At 36.1% G+C, this 19,525-nt stretch overlaps 1 protein-coding gene across 1 annotated transcript in view; it reads left to right on the forward strand.

Annotated features, from left to right (window-relative positions):
• NSD (Nuclear receptor binding SET domain protein) overlaps window positions 1–19,525 on the forward strand; it is a 402,839-nt gene that overhangs the window by 299,868 nt on the left and 83,446 nt on the right. The window contains 1 exon segment of the mRNA XM_090385568.1: window positions 6,094–6,206. Coding sequence (XP_090241694.1) covers window positions 6,094–6,206 — 113 coding nt within the window.

Below are 19,525 nucleotides of genomic sequence, written 5' to 3' on the forward strand. Positions count from 1 at the left end.
GCCACACCTAGAGTACAGTATACAGGTCTGGAGGCCTCATTTCAAGAAGGATGTAGAGCTGCTGGAACGAGTACAGAGAAGGGCAACGTGATTAGTGAATAGAACAAAGGGGTGCTCTTACGAAGAAAGGCTTAAATTTTGCAAATTACAGTGTCTGGAGACTAGGCACCAGCGAGGTGATCTGATAGAGGTGTATAAAGCCTTGAATGGTTTGAGCATGCTCAGTGCTGATGGGATTCTTCCTCTTGCTCAGAATAATCACCTGAGAGGGCATAAATTCAAATTGAGGAAAGACAGATGTAGGATAGACGTGAGGAAATTTGCCTTTAGCCAGTGGGTGGTTGGTTGGTGGAACCGACTTCCATCCCTTGTCGTAGAAGTTGATAGCCTAAATAAGTTTAAGGCTCAGCTGGACATGTATTTCGAACGAACAGAGGGGTGAAGTGGTAGTGGTTATTTTTTATTTATTTATTTTTATTTATTTATTTTATTTATTTTTTTTTTTTGGCTGATGCTGCATAAGCTTGCTTTCTTGCATCAAATGCCTCGACTATTGCTAATGCTAAATCTCCATTAACCGGAATTCAAGCAACCGGCAAAAAATCTTGGAAATAGTAGGTAGTTGAAAAATTAAAATGATACACATTAATTTCTAGATAAAATGATTCAAACTTGGCACACCGCTTTGCGCTGAGTACGTGCACGCGCATCCCTCATCACATGTTTGTCTCTCACTCCCAACAATTCATTGTGTAAAAATACCGGTTGATTTATGTTATTCAAATTCTGTGTTCCCTTTCAACCCCTAGTATGCCGAAACAGGTAGCAAGTAAGCATAAACATGTAGTGCGCTTACCCTCAAGCAGAAGGCGGAAATATGCAAAAGGCTTGAGAAAGGTGAAAGTCTTACAGTGCTCATGGAAGAATTTAATGTTGGCTCGTCAACAATCTATGACATTAAGCTCAGTCTCGGGAAATAAAGGAGTTTTATGCCAAGTCGGAGAGTGACAAGAGTGTAGAGAAGCATCATACTCTTCATACACCGAGAATGGAAGTGCTTGACCAGGCCCTGTATGAGTGGTTTTTGCTGAAAAGATCCAACTTTGGTTGTATTTCTGGACCCATGTTGCAAGAAAAAGCGAAAGAATTTCACGAGAAAATAAAATTGATGGTAAGTGTTCATTTTCAAGTGGCTGACACTCGATTCAAGGTTCATCACGGCATCCTTAAGCTGGATTTGTCAGGGAAGCAGAAATTGGCTGATTTTCAGGCTGCAGCTTCATTTCGTGAGATGTTTAGTGAAATAGTGGGAAAAAATGACTTGACCCCAGAACAGATTTATAATGCAGATGAGACAGGACTAATGTGGACATGTCTGCCTAATTCTACTTTGTCTGGTGGTAATGAGAAGGTAGTTCATGGGTTTACGCAAAATAAAGAGCGTGTAATTGTGCTCATTTGTGCAAATGCATCAGGAAATCATAAGGTAAAGCTGTGTGTGGTCGGCAAATTTGCTAAACCAAGGTGCTTTAAAGGCATAAGTAACCTTCCCGTACATTATCATGCACAGAGTAACAGTTGGATGGACACAGGAATCTTTACCAAGTGGTTTCATTATTCATTTGTCCCTAGTGTTAAAGAAAATTTAAGAAAGGAAGGATTACCAGAGAATAGTCAAGTTTTGTTGCTCTTGGATAACTGTCGCGCACATCCTCCTGCTGAAGAGCTAGTTAACGGCAAAATTTTCGTGTGTTATCTTCCAGCTAACGTCACAAGTCTGATCCAACCAGTGGATCAGGGGGTGATGCAAAACATAAAAATGTTTTAAAGGCACGACTTCATATGGAAAATGACTAATTTTGATGGGACAGTTCTGGATTTTCAGAAGAAATATAACTTCAAAGGGGCTATCTACACTATCAGTTATGCTTGGGACTCTGTGAGAAATTAAACAATACGGAAATGTTGGAGAAAGTTGTGGCCAGCTGTGATATTTGAGAAGTCCTCCTCCGTTGAATTTGGGGAGTTTCCAGGCAATAGTACAGCTGTCAATAGCACTGTTTATGATGAAATCTGTGAGTTAGTTGACAAAATGAATTTGCCTCAAGATGAAGTTGACGACTGGCTTGTTGTGGATGAAGATATACCAGTAACTCATACACTGAATATGGAAGACATTATAGAAGCTGTTGTGAATCATGAAAAAATGAAAGTTGCAGAGGAGGAAAAAAGCGATGACGATGTGTGTCAGGTGGGAAAAGTATCCTGACAGAGAGCTACTGCAGCATTTGAAACTTTAATAGCTTTTGCAGAACAGCAACCCTTCACTTCTCAGCATCTTATGCAGCTCCACATCATGCATAACTTGACTTTGTCTGAGAGACATAAGACCTCAAAGCAAGGTGATATTCGTTCATTTTTGAAGAATGCTGAGAGCAAGTTTGGCAGCACAACATCATCCACTGATGCAGATCCAAAAATGTTTACTGGGTAGACATCATGTGATGTCTACCCAGTAAACTCTCTACCTACTGCAACAGTTTTGAGTGTTTTTTTTTTTTTTTTTTTTTTTTGTAAGTTACTGTATTCAAAAAGCAGTTTCTATAATAAAACTCAGTTTCTTTAATAAAATTTGTCTATGTTTGTCTTAATTTTCTAAGTATTGGGCTTAGTATAATAGACAAGTATTTTTTTAATACTAGCTCTCAAGCAACCAGAAACTACAATTATCTGGCATCTACCAATCCCCCAAGGGTGCTGGTTAACTGGGAGTCTACTGTATGTATATATTGTACTTCTAGATCCATCAGTTACTGAACTGGAGCCACGAATATAACAAGAATTGGCATGCTGGAGATGGTTGAGCTCTGATCTGTTATAATTTTTTTTTTAATTTGCAAGGCAAAGAAGCAAAACAAATCCATAAGCAGATGAGAACTATATATGGTTATGTTTACCCATCATGTCAAAATGTGAAAAATTTGAACACAGTTCAGGTGTGGGTGAAGCACTATCACCCAAGTGAAGGAAGAGCACAGCTAGTCCTTGAAAGAGACATGTGACTCTAAATTTTATAGCAAATGAACTGAACATTGGCCATGGGTCTGTTTGTACTGTAATGCATGAGTTCCTCTATGTGTCTGGAACACACTGCAATACAGGAACTCACTGCACCTCCATGAAAGCCCCACAGAAAAGTGTTGTGCATAGTTTTTGGGACTTTTTAGAGAGAAATTTGATATTTTTTGACCAAAATATGACAGTGAAGTACATCACTATGCCCAGAAACAAAATAGATGAGCAAACAGTGAAAACATTCATATTTGCCATCCCCTCCCCCAAATGGGGAGTATGGCAAATATGAATTGGCAGACTGACAACACAACCATGTTGTCTGCCAACATGGTCGTGTTGTCAGTCTTCTGGAACCCTAAAGGTATCATCCTTATAGATTACCTACCAGAAAGCAACATCAGTGGAAAATACTAAAGAGAAGCCTTTTGCAAAATTTAAGAGAGGCTATCAAGTTGAATAGACACTGGAAGCTATCTAAAGGTGTATACCTCTTTTTCTTCCCTAAAATAAGAAACCATTATGGGGCCACAGATTTCAGACTGAGGAGGAGATAATTAATGAAGTGGAAGCTTGATTTTCTGCTCAAAATAAGGAGTTCTTCAAGGAGTCTGAAAGAACTAGAGGAGAAAAATGTGTAAAGAAAAATATGTAGCTCTAGAAGGTAGTTACATAGAGAAGAATGAAATAACCAGCCAAGTTTTAAATCCCTAACTCAAATTTTTCTTAGTGTTGGTAAATGCTTATTGATCACTCTCTTATACACCAGTTCATTAAAAACATCCAGTTCAAAACATGTTGTGTTAAATTTGTTTTGCTGGTTGATTGGCTAGATCAGTGGTTTTCAACCTTTTTTTAATAACGGCACCCCCTAAGTAATTTATTTTGTTTTGCGGCACACCTACTCAGTTTTCTGCCTGTTATATCTGATTTTCTCTCTCTCTCTCTCTCTCTGTATATATATATAATATTAAAAATATATATATATGTTATATGATAGTTATTACAATAATATAATTATAAAAATTACATTTCGTAATACAAATTATATATATATACAGTATATAATTTTCTTCTTTATATAGAGGTACTCACTAAACATCAATTATAGATCACCACAAAATTAAAAAGATACTGTACACCTTTTTATAACGAAATAAACATAAAAAGTTTTAAAAAAAATAAGTTTAAGTAACTTAAACCCAAATTACATGGCACCCCTGGAATGTTGTTGCTTCATCCCGTTTGAAAACCACCGGGCTAGATGTTACTTTGTCAATAGTCATGGCGTGCCAGTTATTGGGATAATAATTGATGGGCTTTCCGTTTTTTTTTTTTTTTTTTTTTTTTCCTTCTCTCTTCTTCTTCTCTCCCTGTACAATTTGCTTTTCTTAATGAAATATTCTTGTTATTTTTTGATACTTCATACCATGCATGACTTGAAGGTTGAGAAGACAGAAGATAATTATTAATATTAGGCTTGAATTTCTGTGATTGTAATTTTACAGAAGCATATGTGAAGAAAAACTGTTCCAAAGAACAGAAGTAGAAGGGATAAATGAATAAGAGGAAAATTAGTTCTGTGAATGGATGTTGACTATTTAAAGCACGTGTTCAGATTGATTTGGAGGAGAGTGGTGGAATTATAGATACATAGTTTGATTTTATATTACAATTCAGAAGAACAGTGCTCATGGAAATATCTAGAAAAAAAAAGCATCCAGCAGAAAATTAATGCATGTATGACAAATTATGTAGAGAGTTCATAAGAGATGGGTCATTAATTAACCTGATTGCATTCTTGTGAATATCCTTAAAGGCTTAAAAGAAGTTTTTGGGAACACCACACCAGATGTAGGAACAACATTCCATGGCAGGTGGATTTGGGATTTCTATATAGTCAGTAGGTGTTAGAAGAAAAGTAATGCTGAGAATAAAAAAAGAAAACCCAGTTTTTTTGAGAGAGAAATAGGGCAGTTTTTGAAGGGCTGAAGTTAACAAAGTTTTCATTGCCTCATTGGAGAATTATCTGACATTTAAGGAGTGGACTGGGAGGTGAAATGTAGTACGTTATGATCAGTAAAACCGTGGATAGGATTACCGGGAAGGAATAGGACAATAATTTAAATGAGGAGCTTTTTAAGAATTGGCTGGATATCAGCAAGTTTCTATGTAGAAGTAAAAACACCAACAGAGTAAGAGAGTGTATAAAGCAACACAAGAGAGGAATTAACTGTGTAGCATGGATTTTTAAGACCAGGTGGAGAAATGCAATGGGGCAATAATTTAACAAAGGGATTTATTACCCTTATTTTTTAGGAACTATGTGAATATTCATTAATCTAGATACACCCATGTATTGCACAGGCATATCCAGAATAACTCACGTGGAAAACCTCCCACCTCTGCCTGAAATCATCACTCCAGTCGAGATTTGCTTGGGGGGGGGGGATTTTATTTCCCTCTTATTTTTGTAGTTAAGCACTTTGTTAAGTGGGCTTTTCTGCTGAACTAAAATATTTCATTTGATGATTTGTTTTTTCTGTTGTTTGGTTTTGGCAACTCCTCCGCACCTCCTTAGCCAGGTGGGCAGGAGCGGCAGTGCATAGCACACGCTTCTTGATTAGACCGGGGTTCGAGCCCATGACCACCAAATACGGAGGGTGCAGAAAGGTCAGGGAATGACCACTGCATATCCCCGTAGCAGTATGGCCTTGGTTGCTAATGCTCCTAACCTCTCCCCCCCCCTAAATTTATGAAAATAAGAAAGACAGAGTAACTTATTTCAAAATTGAATCTGCTTCTTTGTAGCAGTCTAATTGTTATTAAGAGATCTTCTAATTATGCATGTACATTAGAAAATTTTCAGGTCTGAAAAAGATTTGCTGTATTTTGACTTTATGTTGGAAACCAGATAAAAGAAAATATTTTGGACTTTTTTTTTTATTTTTTTATTTAGATTTCTTAAATGAAATATTTCATTATAACGCAGTGTTTTTCTTCTTCTTTTTATCTTTTAAGCTCTGGAGGAAGCAAATGAAGCCTTTCATGATTGGCAGGTGAAAAAAGCTGCAAAGGTTGCACAGGAGGAATCTGAAAGAAATCAGAAACCACCACATTATAAGCATATTAAGGTCAGTAAATTAAATATATATTGATTATATTTTGGTTAGAAGTGCAGCATTGTTTGAGATGGTAAAGTTTAAAGAATAGTTTCAAATATAAGTACAGACAACCCCCGTATAACACGGTACTTCTACAACCCGTTTCACTCTAACACGATTTATAAATTGCAGCAATCCTCGCAAAACGCTGTACTTCTACAACAAGGTTTCGCTCTAATACAGTTTGAGAATTGCTGAAAATTTCACATAACACAGTATTTTTGAGCTTTTGTGCTGGAAAAACCCTGCTATTATGTTAGATGTAATTTTCAGCATTTCCATTTCTTTTTGTGAATCCCCGCTGTTGACTCCTTTGTTATTATCGCCTTCATGGTATTTTTCTGGAGGTCACTACCATAAAACAATAAAAACAATTTGCAGTTTCTGGTTTATTGGGCTTTTCTGTTAGTGTAATCAATTATAAATGGATAGTAAACTCAATCTTCTTGCATTTGCTATAGTACTGATAGGTGGAATTCTGTAGGTTTCCACATTATTATGGTGAAATGTATTTCCCCTTCCACAAAATATTCAATCATAAATAAATTTTCAGAAACTCATTACTCTGTATCGTGTTTGCTGCAACTTGTGTGTGCCATATCCTTTGTTATTAATTGCTTCTGTTTTAAATTTTACATCAAATTTGAATCAGTTATAAATGGATAGTAAACTCGATCTTCTTGCATTTGCTATAGTACCAATAGCTGGAATTCTATGGGTTTTCACATTATTATGGTGAAATGTTGTTTCCCCTTCCATGAAATATTCACTCATAAAAAACATAAATAAATTTTCAGAAACTCATTATTCCGTATCTCACTTGTGTGTATCGTGTTTGCTGCAACTTGTGCGTGCCATATTCTTTGTTATTAATTGCTTCTGTTTTAAATTTTACAACCCAAAAAAAAAAAAAAAAAAAGTCCGTGAACAGAAATATCAATTAGTATGTACAGTACATAAGCGAGCTATGTATGTAAGCATAAATTTATTTTTATTTTGCTAACTGAAAAATATTCTTCCAATTTTCGCGTATCATTTGTTGGGAGATCCCTGGGTTAGGTTCTGTGCTACTGAACTTGTGCATGTTTGAGACCATAAAAAATAATTGTGACTTTGAAGAGTGCAGTTTGTGACTTTTAAAGAGAGCAGAAGGTACATGAAATCTAGATGCTGCAGAAGAGGTTGTGCTTAGCAGTGATGAAGAGGAAGAAAATTAAATGAACATACATTATCTGGCAAGTTTGTAAGGTAAGACGTTTATTCAGTTGTTAAGTTACTACTATTATAAAAATAAAGTTGAAATATTAAGTTATTACTAGTGTAAAAATTAAGTTTCTGATAGTTTTTTAAAAAAAAAAAACATTTTTGTTAGCTTTTGGAACATTCCTCCCTTTTTGTACTGGTTCTTAGTCCCATATGATACAGTTTCGCATTACACGAGATTTTGTAGGAACCAAACTACTGTGTTAGACAGTAGTTTGGTTATACGAGAGTTACCTGTACTATAGTTAAAACTGGTGTACATTAAAACATTGTTTATAGAACATATTTTTGTAGTGTCTATAATTTTAACCAAGGATATTGTTTAACTCTGATGATGATGTATAAATAACAGTTATTCATGACAAAATCTTCATAGAACAAAAAATATTTTTTCATTTTCTCTGGTAAAATACAAAACACAAGTTGTGCAAGTAAAGAAAAATTATGTTTTCCAGACCACTAGACACTTTTTCTCCTGGAAAATGTTGCTTAAAACTCCCTTGCTCATATGGTCTGAAAGTGCACACTGTAGTATTTTATCTTTAGCTATAGCTAGAGAAAAAGTATGGTAAAAACATTCATAATAAGCCTTCTGGATGTTTCGACATGCTTAAAGCCAGCACGTTTAATGTATGACCACTTTAGATCACACATAACAGAGGTAATAAAAAGCACAGGTACTGAATTAATCACACCATTAGTTGTAATTCCAGCAGACCTTAGCCAGCTGTAACCACTGGACATCTCAGTTAACAAACCCTTTAAAGTATTTATGCATGAAGAGTGGATCAAACAGATGGAGGCACCAAACTGATGTTATGCCAATAGGTTGAATGAAATCTTGACACAGTTCCCAGGTCTTTCTAGAAATGGGGAACAGCAATCCCTTGATAGTAATGAAGATAATATACTCTTTGAAGAAACTGAAAATTCAGACCAAAGCATCAGTAATAATGTATTTTTGGAGTTCATGGTGAATAAAAATCTTCTTTCTACATTGATTATCATGTGTAGTAAACACTTCTGGATTTGTGTTTTGGTTATATGCAATAAAATGTTTTTTCCCAAAATTTGTCTTCTAAAACAGGTAGGTATGCATCTTTCTGTCCAGTGTGTCTTATCATTCAGAAAATAGTGTTTTGAAAATTACTGTATTTTCTGACTATAAGATTCACTCTCTCCTCCCTAGAAAAATTTGCCTAAAGGTCCCTTGAATCTTATGGTTGTGAGGTATACTAGGTGCACACAGTAATGCTAGCATTATATGTCAAACTACTATGCCACATGGATGTCAAAACATCCATGTGGCCTTCTAAAATTACAAAATTTTTTGCATCACCATTTCAGATTACACATAACAGGCAACAGAAAGAAGATTGTTGAATTAAACATTGAGCTAGCTATAAAATTAACAAATTATTCACATGTGAGGAGGGAATCGAATGGATGGAAGTACTAGATCACGATTTGACACCAACATGACGAATTATGTGGCCAAACAGGTTCCAGAACTGAGCTTTCACTTACTTGTTGAAAAAAGTGAAAGTTCAGACTTTACGTTAGTACCGACAAGGCCTTGGTTTGATATCAACAACATCTGAAGAAATTTTTTAAGTCCTCTTAAATTGAAGCTGTATTTAGTCAGTCTTAGGCATAGGGAGTAGGATTTCTTTTGCAAATTATTCCATGTTTTCCAGCCTACATAACATGCAAATTGAGCTGTCAACACACTTGAACATACACAAATGGGGCAGCGTGGTCTAAGTCACTGATGTGCCTAAAACCTAAAAACAGAACAGAATAGTAATGACGTGTAAAAATGGGTGGCAAACTGATGTGATTGCCAATATATAATAGCAGTCGCATTAGATTGCCACCCATTTTCTAAATGCTTTAGAAAGGTTATTGTTTGAGAGATGATTTAAGATATGCCTGTCTAACGTTTATTAGCTTAACATCTAATGGAAAATGGCAACCCTTGAGCTATAGGGAGGATGGGAAAATGTTTTCATACTTAACTCAAGTGGTAGTTCCTCAATTGAGACTGTATATTTTTGTGTACTCTTGCATTAATATGTTGTGGTGGTGTCTATGTTTTTTTTTTGGCCCACTTTCTGATTCAGTTTCTTTAGAACTTGTTGAAAATACAGGTAACTTGAATTCTTCTAAACTTACCTCCTAAACTGCATTTAATGTATTTGAAGCTTTACAGGCATTACCTCTCTTAGCACTCTTAGTTGTGACTATGAAATAGAGCATTAAATGGGGGAGATTCATCCATAGAATATAATGTAAATAATTTTATTTCTTGGCATGACCGGAGTTTCTGATTTTAAGGCACCATTTCTCCCTATATTAAATATTATATAGAGAAATGAACGATATTAATTTGAATAAAAAATATTAAATGTATTGAGACATTTAAAGAAATAACTTTACAGAAACATTTGAAGCTTTAAATATAAACTTTAAATACATAAATTATGTGGTAAAACATAGAGTATATGTTCAATAAAATGCAAGAAAGCTTACCTCAAGATTACAGAACCTTATATGTACACCATATTTACATTATTTTATAGTAGCAGTTTGTGATGCTGTTGATTTTCAAATCACTCAAAAATTACTAAATGCAGTGTATCTCTAGCACTCGCCCAAATTCAGTCTTTTTAGAATGTTTAATTTAGTTTCCAGTGAACAGTTTTTCCAGTAGCTTTTCACTTTTTTTTTGCTTTATTAGCACTACCTGACTTGAACTCAAAGAGATCAAGTAAGTCATCTAAAGATCTATTTAAAAAGAGAGAGAGGATGAAACTACATCTTCTCTCTCAGGGTTGTTAATGGCAGTAAAGGCAGTGTGCTACTGCAACAGAATCTAGAAAATATGGGCAGAAGTGGCAACTGACGTTTAACATTGACAAATGCAAGTACTGCATATGTGTAAAAGTAACCCCAGAGAAACGTACCAACTGTGTGGTACTACACTTAAGGTGGTAGAAAATGAAAAAGACCTGGGAGTAATTGTGCAGTCAGATATGAAGTTTTCTGAGCAATGCAGACAGGCTGCCAAGCAGGTCATGAGGTTTTGTCAATGATATACAGGAATTTTGCTAGCAGGGAAAAGGAAGTGATTGTCCCTCTGTATAAGGCAATGGTCAGGCCACGCCTTGAGTACTGCATACAGGCCTGGAGGCCTCATTTTAGGAAGGATGTAGATTTGCTTCAGTGTGTACAGAGAAGGACAACAAGATTGGTGAGGGGAATGAAGGGATCCTCTTACCAAGAGAGGCTTAAGTTCTGCAAATTGCAGCGGCTGGAGACTACGCACCTGCAAGATGATCTGATTGAGGTGTATAAGGCCTTGAATGGGTTGAACACACTGAATTCTGATGAGATTCTTCCACTTGTTCAGATTATGAACCTAAGGAGGCAAAATTCAAATTGAGGAAAGACAGATGTAGAATAGATATGCGGAAATTTGCCTTTAGCCAGCGGGTGGTTAATTGCTGGAACAAACTTCCATCTGTTGTTGTGGAATAGGTTAAATAAATTTAAGGAGGAACTGTATAAACATTTAAGAGGGAATTGTTTTGTGAATTTTTTTTTTTTTTTTTTGGCTGATGCTGCATAAGCTTGTACACTTGCTTTTTTGCATCACATGCTGCTACTACTACTACTACTACTACATGCACAGTAAGCTAATTCAGTCACTTAAACACAAAATGTGTGTAATATGTAAAGCATTTCTGAGCAATGCTCAGAGCAACTTCCTATCAGGAAATGATAATTCCTAAAGAGAGCAATTTTATAAACTGCACTTCGGCTAATTAGAACCTCTGAGCTAGGCAGGATGTACTAGTAGTAGAGGCATATGATGCAAGAAAGCATTAAAAGTTATGTGCAGTACACACATTAGTTATTATATGTAGCATCAGCCAAAAAAAAAAAAAAAACATTTCACACATCCATTCCCTCTAAAAGTTTGTCCAGTTCCTCCTTTTCCGCAATGACAGATGGAAGTTTGTTCCAGCAATTAACCACCCACTAGCCAAAGGCAAATTTCCACACATCTGTTCTGCAACTGCCTTTCCTCAGTTTCAATATATGTCTCCTCAAGTGACTGATCTGGGCAAGAGGAAGAATGCCATCAGCATTGAACTTGCTTAAATCATTCAAGGTCTCCAGACACTGCAATTTGCAGAACTTAAACCTTTCTCTATACTTGTTCCAGCAATTCTATATCTTTCCTAAAATGAGACCTCCAGACCTGTATGCAGTACTTGAGGTGTGGTCCGACCATTGCCTTATACAAGGGGATAATCACCTCCTTATCCTTTCTAGCAAAATTCCTGTATATCATTCACAAGACCCAATGAGCTACTCTTGCAGCCTGGCCCTGTGTGCCAAGCGATAATGTTCAAGCGATCTTCCTAAATGATATATAGTGATCTTTCTCAGTGATTTCACTCTGCTTTCTTTACAGTGCTTTTCTCATCTTCATTTCTTTGTAAGTGGTTCTGTACTTAACAGATCCTAAGTAAGAACCCAGAAAGGAAAAATCACCTTTCTTTTCCTAGTATATTTATTAATTTTTACACTAACAAACTAACTTCTCCAGTCACTTGGTCACTAGGTGGCACCACTCCTGCCTCCAGTGGTGGGGCTGGAAACCTGGGAGGAAAAGCTCTCACTCCCAGGGCTAAAAGGAGCAACAATGGACTGTGATGCATGTCCACCACTAGAGCCAACAGGCTTTAAAATTACCGACACCTGCAGAATGGAAGACAATCTCAATCTTCCAAAAAGAATGAAAAAGGACTCTAACAAAGAACCACCAGCTTTTTTGATAATACATTCCTTGTTGACTCAGCTGCTAAGCAAACTCTCTCTTTGTTATTCAGATGTCTCGAGAAGGCTCCAATCAGGAGATATTTTAATTGAGACCATTCAAGCAAAGCATTCAGAATTATTACTAAAAATGTCATCTATAAGCAGAATTCCAATTAAAATCTCACTGCATGACACATTGGACTCCTCAAAAGGAGTAATGAGTGAGTGGGATTTATTGAACGTGACCGAAGAGGAGATAATCTTGGAATTACTAGAACAGAAAGTAACTCAAGCAAGAAGAATTATAATACAGAAGGATGACAAGCTTGTTCCAACATGTAATATTATATTGACCTTTAGTACACCAAATTTGCCGACCTCAGTTAAAGCAGGCTACCTAAACTGCCGTATCCGACCATACATTTCTAACCCTTTAAGATGTTTCAAATGCCAAAAGTTTGGTCACTCCCAGACAACATGCAGAGGCGAAACTATTTGTCCTAACTGCGGGTCAAAAAATCATTCACAAACAGTGTATTGCAAAGGCTCCGGAATGTCCAAATTGCAAGAGTGGCCATCCAGCATACTCAAAATTGTGCAACCTCTGGAAAATTGAAAAATTAATACAAAAGTATAAGATTGAGAATAAGGTCACATATCAAGAAGCAAGAAAGCAAATAAAGTCAACAATCCCAAAACGCACGTTCGCTTCCATTACACAAAAGTTCAAGCTGTGTCAACCCAAGCTGAAGTATCAATTCCACCCAATACATCCATTGCAGAATGGGCACGATCTGTGCTATCAACACCTCAAACTGCCACCAAACCTGTTCTATTTGATGAAATAAATAATACCCCTATCACAGTTCCACCTAAAATCTCATGATAAAATGTCAAATAAATCACTAAGGCAACAAGCCACCGAATTACAAAAGATAAACTCAAATAGAATGAATTCTGAAAATATAACTGCACAAGAAGAAACAGTCTGATCATCATGCAGAAGATGATATGGAGACCGGATATTCACTTGGTCAAACGGATGATGTAGAAGAGTGTATAGATTCCAGACGTCCCAATTTTCCTAAAAAAGATAAAACGAAATATGACCGTCAAAAGCAAACCACTCACAAAAAACAGACAGACTCGCCTTCCCTGTCCAAACCCAAATAACGCAGCACATTGTACAATGGAATTGTAGAGGTTTATGCAGCAATACCGATGACATCTGTGATTTAATCTCTCAATACAGTCCTGTAGCCGTTTGCTTACAAGAGACTAATCTAACTCCACAAATAACACCATCAATCAAAAATTATACAATTTACAGAAAAGATAGAAACCCTTCATTATCTGCATGTGGAGGCATTGCGATCTTAATTGACTATAAAATACCTTCTAGAAACATTCCGCTCGAGACCCACTTAGAAGCTGTTGCAGTACGTGTATCAGTTGGACAAATTCTAACTCTAGTATCACTGTACCTTTCACCCAACAATATGTACACGTTCAAAGAACTAGAAGACCTCATAAAACAAGTACCATCACCTTTTTTTGTACCCTTGGTAACTTCAATGCGCATCATCCATTGTGGGGATCAGCCCACGTGGACAATAGAGGACACTTGATAGAGACGATACTAGACCAACTTAATATGACATTACTAAACACTGGTCAAAATACTTATACTCACCTTCCCACTGGATCTGTTTCAGCAGTTGATTTAACAATCTGTTCCCCCATATTATATCCTAGTATAGAATGGACAGTTTTAAATGATCTACACAATAGCGATCACTTCCCAGTTGTAAGCAGAATCCAAACACTACAAACCCCATGCCCTGATCATCGGATAAAATGGAAATTCTCAAAAGCAGATTGGGAAAAAAATTCAACCTGTCTTTCTTTTAACAGCCAATTGATTAAACTACAACCCGTTGATGAAGTCACTGTACACATTACTGAGGAAATACTAACCTCAGCCTTCGGAGCAATACCTCAGTCCTCTTCACGTAAACACAAAAATCTTAAACACTGGTGGAACGAAGCTTGTAACAATGTGAAAAAGGAAAAAAATAAAGCTTGGAACCGCTTTCAGAAGTTTCCAACTACCAACAACCTAATTCAATACAAAAGACTTAAGGCAAAAGCTCGACAAATTAAGAAGGCCAAAAAGGACTCATGGATACAGTTTGCCTCCACTATCACAAAGGATACAAGTAGTCGACTTATCTGGAAAAAGATTCAACAACTCAGTGGTAAATATCTACCACCTCCTGCTCCCATCTTAAACCAGAATGGACAGGAAATATCTTCTTCTCAAGAAATACTAATGCCCTTGCAGAGACTTTCTCCCAAACATCTGCATATGACAACTCCTTTCTTCAAATCAAAGCTCTAGCTGAAAGGTATAAAATCAACTTCCATACAACCCAAAATCATGCCTATAATCACCATTGAACCTATTTGAACTGCAAGCAGCATTAAACAGATCACCCAATAGTGCAGCTGGACCTGATGGAATATATTATGTAATGCTGAAACATATAAACAGTACTGCCTTAAATTTATTAATGTTCTATAATCAGATTTTTCTCAAAGATACATATCTTTCTGCATGGCATCACTCTGTTATTTTAGCCTTTCCTAAACCGGGAAAAGATCAATCGCTGCCTCAAAATTACCGACCTATCTCCCTCACTAGCTGCCTAGGTAAAACTCTTGAAAGAATGATACACAAATGACTTACCTGGTTTCTGGAAACTAAAAAAACTTATGAACAGCAATCAGTTTGGATTCCAACAAAACAGAACCACTTTAGATCTAATGGTGAAAGCCGAGACTAACATCCGTGATGCTTATGCGTCAGAAATGAACATCTTGTTATGGTAAGTCTTGATATCGAAAAGGCTTTTGATACTACCTGGAGGTACGGCATATTGAGAGAACTTTTTTCCGTAGGATTGCGAGGGCACTTATCAGAAATTTTCTTCAACAGAAGGCCTTTCAGGTCCGCTATCATTCTGTAATTTCTTGGTCCTGCACTCAAGAAGGTGTCCCACAAGGATCAGTACTTAGTTCTACCCTATTCTCACTTAGACTGAACAATACTCTCACAGTATTGTTCAGTCTAAGTGACTGAACAATTAATATACTCAGGTCCATTTCTGCAACGACATGGGGTGCTGATAGATATACTTTTACAGCTGTATCAGGCTCTTATCAGGTCTCGTTTGGATTATGGTGCTGTTGTCTATGACTCGGCCAGGAAAAGTGCACTGACCAGACTTAATACTATCCAACACAGTGCCCTTCATACTGCTCTGGGTGTGTTTAGAAACATCCCCTGTCCAGAGTCTGTATGTAGCGGCACACGAACCTCCACTTCACCTTAGAAGGAAAATGCTGCTCCTCAACTATGCAGCCAAAATTCAAAGCTTTCCAACTGATACTTACCAATCCTCAATGGACAGCATTCTATAACAGTAAACCGACCGAAAATAGACCCGCTGGTATTAGATTAAAAGATTTTTGCTTCATACCTGGAATATTAATTTTGACAATATACTTCAAGAGACTGATGTACCTGATCCACCTTGGTCTGTAAACCTTCCTTACTGTGACATCTACTTTCAGCAATGGAGAAAGAAATCCCTGGTGGACGAAAATATAAAACAAATACATAAAGAACATGCCCTCGAGAATACGCAAAGCTGCCTAATGTATACAGACGGCTCAAAAACAAGTTCTGTCGTTGGGGCCCGCAGCTGTCTTTCCTTCTTTCACAGTCTCCTTGTCACTTCCGGTTGAATGTAGCAGTTATACTGCAGAATTGTATGCAATTAAATTAGCCCTAGAGAAAATCAATGCTTTTGCCAATGCTAGCAGTGTAATATACACTGATTCCATGAGTGCTCTGTCTTCACTAGACAATAAGTATTCTGTATTTCATCCCATCATAAAACAAATCCTTTCATGTTTAAACCATCTAAGGAATAAAAATCATTCGGTGAAATTTTGCTGGATCTCAGGACTTACTGGTATTACAGGTAGTGAAAGAGCAGATCAGGCAGCTAAACAACCAAATAGTACAGCACCAGAAATTTACCAAGTACTATACGTGGATTATTTGAAACTTCCATATTTCTGACTACATTTCAGTAGTCAGAAATATGGAAGTCACAAAGGAATAACAAACTGCTCCAAATCAAAGAGGAACCAGCATTATGGAATTACAGCTTCAGACAAAACAGATAGGAAGAAGTTGTACTGTCAAGACTCAGGATAGGAAATATGCACCTAACCAGTGGTGAGCTATAGTGGGCTCGTGAGAGCCCATTGTTGAAACAATCATTTATTTTACAAATGAAATCCTGAATGTAATTATTGAGTATCCAGAGCCGAAACTACGGTGGGGTGATGGGGCCCCGTTCCCAGCATTTTAATGGCGTAATCAGTCAGTTATGTATTTTAAATTGCTTCATTTTTGATTTAATTACAGTCGGACCTCTGTTTAACCAACTTCTTTATAGCGAATTTTTCTGAATTCCTCTTGGTAATTACATTTAAAATGGTTTTCGTTGAACAAAGAAAATTTCCGTGTAACAAACGGATTAGGAGAGACAACTTTGTATGCATCGTTCTGACCTTTAGGCAATTAGAAAGTGCGAATAAAATTAAGGGCGAAAGGAATTGCCATTTCACAATGTTAGTGGTGTCCGTAAAACCTCTGCAGTCACATACCAAGAAGTCATGCTAGTTAATATGCTTTCCATAGCCAGTCAGAGGATTAAGAAGGTTCCGACACCGATAATAGCCCCTGGTCAACCTGTGTTGTGGTTCTCCTTTACTCCGACAAACGGGCATATGTTTTTCGGAGAAGTGAATGATCTACGCCTTCCAGTAAATTTCTCCATCTATGTTTACATGGTCACAGTAGCTGAATATCCAAGTGATTCCAACATTTTGTATAGTATTCAAAGAACTAGTGAAAGTAGCAATGTAGTGGGGGGGATTGAGGCAACTAAGATATTATATGAACTTTACGAAGATGAAATGTTGGCAGATTTTGAAACTTCGTCGAGGCTTTCACTGTGTAGAAAATGTTTTAAACTTTAATGGCATACATGCAATAATTAAAAAAATATATATATATATATATATCTGTATGCATATCACCAATCTCCAAAAAGCAGCATAAATTAAGGATGATTGCTAAAGAACTTGATGTGGAAACTATAAAGATCAGTCGTGTGTTCGGGCTACGATGTAGCTTGCGGATGGCAATTGTGGGTTGGAGGAATTATCCCACTTTGTGCAAACATTTTGAATCAGAAGTTAAATATTCTGGATTATTAAATCAACTTTTAATGTGGAATTTCGTAACCATTTAGCACTAATGATTGACATCCTGCAGGAGATCCCTTACCTTTCAGAAGCTTTACAGATTCACTATGGTAAAAGCAGATAGATTAATTATTCGAACTATCAATGCTATTGCTAATTTGAAAAATTCTGAAGGAAATTATGAAGCTAAAATTGAGAGCATGTTGAAGTGGAAAGAATTTGAAAGAATCAAATTCGAAGTAAGAACACATTTAAAAAATTACCTCATGACAAGTTATTAAATGCATTGTTTTATCTTTAAAGGATAAGTTATTAATGAACAGAGTGATTTTAAATTAAATAAAGAAAATAACGATACCATTGAAAGAAATTTTAAACATGTGCTACCGGAAATTGTGGAATATGAAAGAACTTTTCGTCTCGATAGCAAGACGGTGAAAACCGAATAAGAAATTTGTTTTCTGATAAAACATGAAATAAAAATTAATGATTTTGACAAAGGCAGTTTATCTTTAAAATCAAGTGAAATTCCCTTTTCAATTAAGAAAGCCAGAAATATCTTTGAAACCATTGCGATTAGCACTGCTGAAGCTGAGCGAGCTTTTAGCGTAATGAATAATATTGAGCGAATGAATAAATAATGTCGACAATTAAACACGTTGCAGATTATGATGACCATATATCTAAATGGAAAACCATTGCTTCAGTTTGATCCGGATCGTTATGACAAATCATTCCTTTGTAATCATTGCTCAACTATTAAGCAAAGCAGAAGATCGACAACAAATATTAATAAAGTAAATTGTATATGGCAATTTTTAGAATAAAATTTTCTTGAATATTTGTGTAATAATTTTTTTTCATGTAATCTGTGATTTTTGTGTACTTTTTCTAGAAAGTTTGTTTTTTATGTAATATTTGTTTTTATATTGTAGAATGTTTTGTGATATGGGAAATATTTCATGTTATTTTTTATTCGCAATATTAAAATTTTATCATGAAAAAAAAAATGTATCCATTATATTTCCCTAATTCTTAAAAAAAAGACAAATAAAAAAGTTGCACATGTGCCGAGCACGTGCAGCTTTTTTACAAAGATGAAACATCCATCATGTTTCTTTTAGATATTTTGATTTGTATATATTGATTATGAAATAAAAGAGCTTTTATATTCTAAATATTTTATTGATCATTTACAAATTTGCATAATTTCTGGAAGATAAGGTACAATGGATTTATGATAACTAAAGTAAGAAATGTATACTTGCGATTGCAATGTATCTAAATATCTCTGGAAAACATCGTCGATTGAGGTACCAATCTTTGTAGTTGAAGCAACATACGCAGCTGTTAAGAGCACTAACAATGGAATGTAATGAAAATGCGAGACAAAAAAAAATAAATTGTTCACAAATATCTGTATTGTCGCAGTCATATGACAGATACTTGTATTGTTGCAGTCATATGATATATACTTGTATTGTTGCAACATACTTACTGTAGTAGTAACTGCAGGAAGTGTGATTTTGATGTCATACTATTCAAGAATTCTAAAAAGTTAGAACTCCAAACACTATTGTATCCAGTTATCATCGTAAGGGGAGGCATGATGACCATGTTTTTAAACTTTTTTTTAGATAGACCTAGGAATGTTTTACGCATTCACTAAAAGCATGGTTAAGGGGGTAATAAGGCCCATCTGTCCCTGACTTGAGATATCATACCGGTCACAAAAAATGCATCACGCGCTCTAATCACACTACTAGTAGTGTGAGCGTAGGAAGCACCTCTGGTGGAATCCACGGATGACATCACTTCCATGACCGATCAAATTTACTGGGTAGAAAGTC

This window comes from Mastigoproctus giganteus, chromosome 11 (assembly GCF_048544385.1).
Source record: "Mastigoproctus giganteus isolate SK-2022 chromosome 11, ASM4854438v1, whole genome shotgun sequence".
Classification (NCBI taxonomy): domain Eukaryota; kingdom Metazoa; phylum Arthropoda; class Arachnida; order Uropygi; family Thelyphonidae; genus Mastigoproctus; species Mastigoproctus giganteus.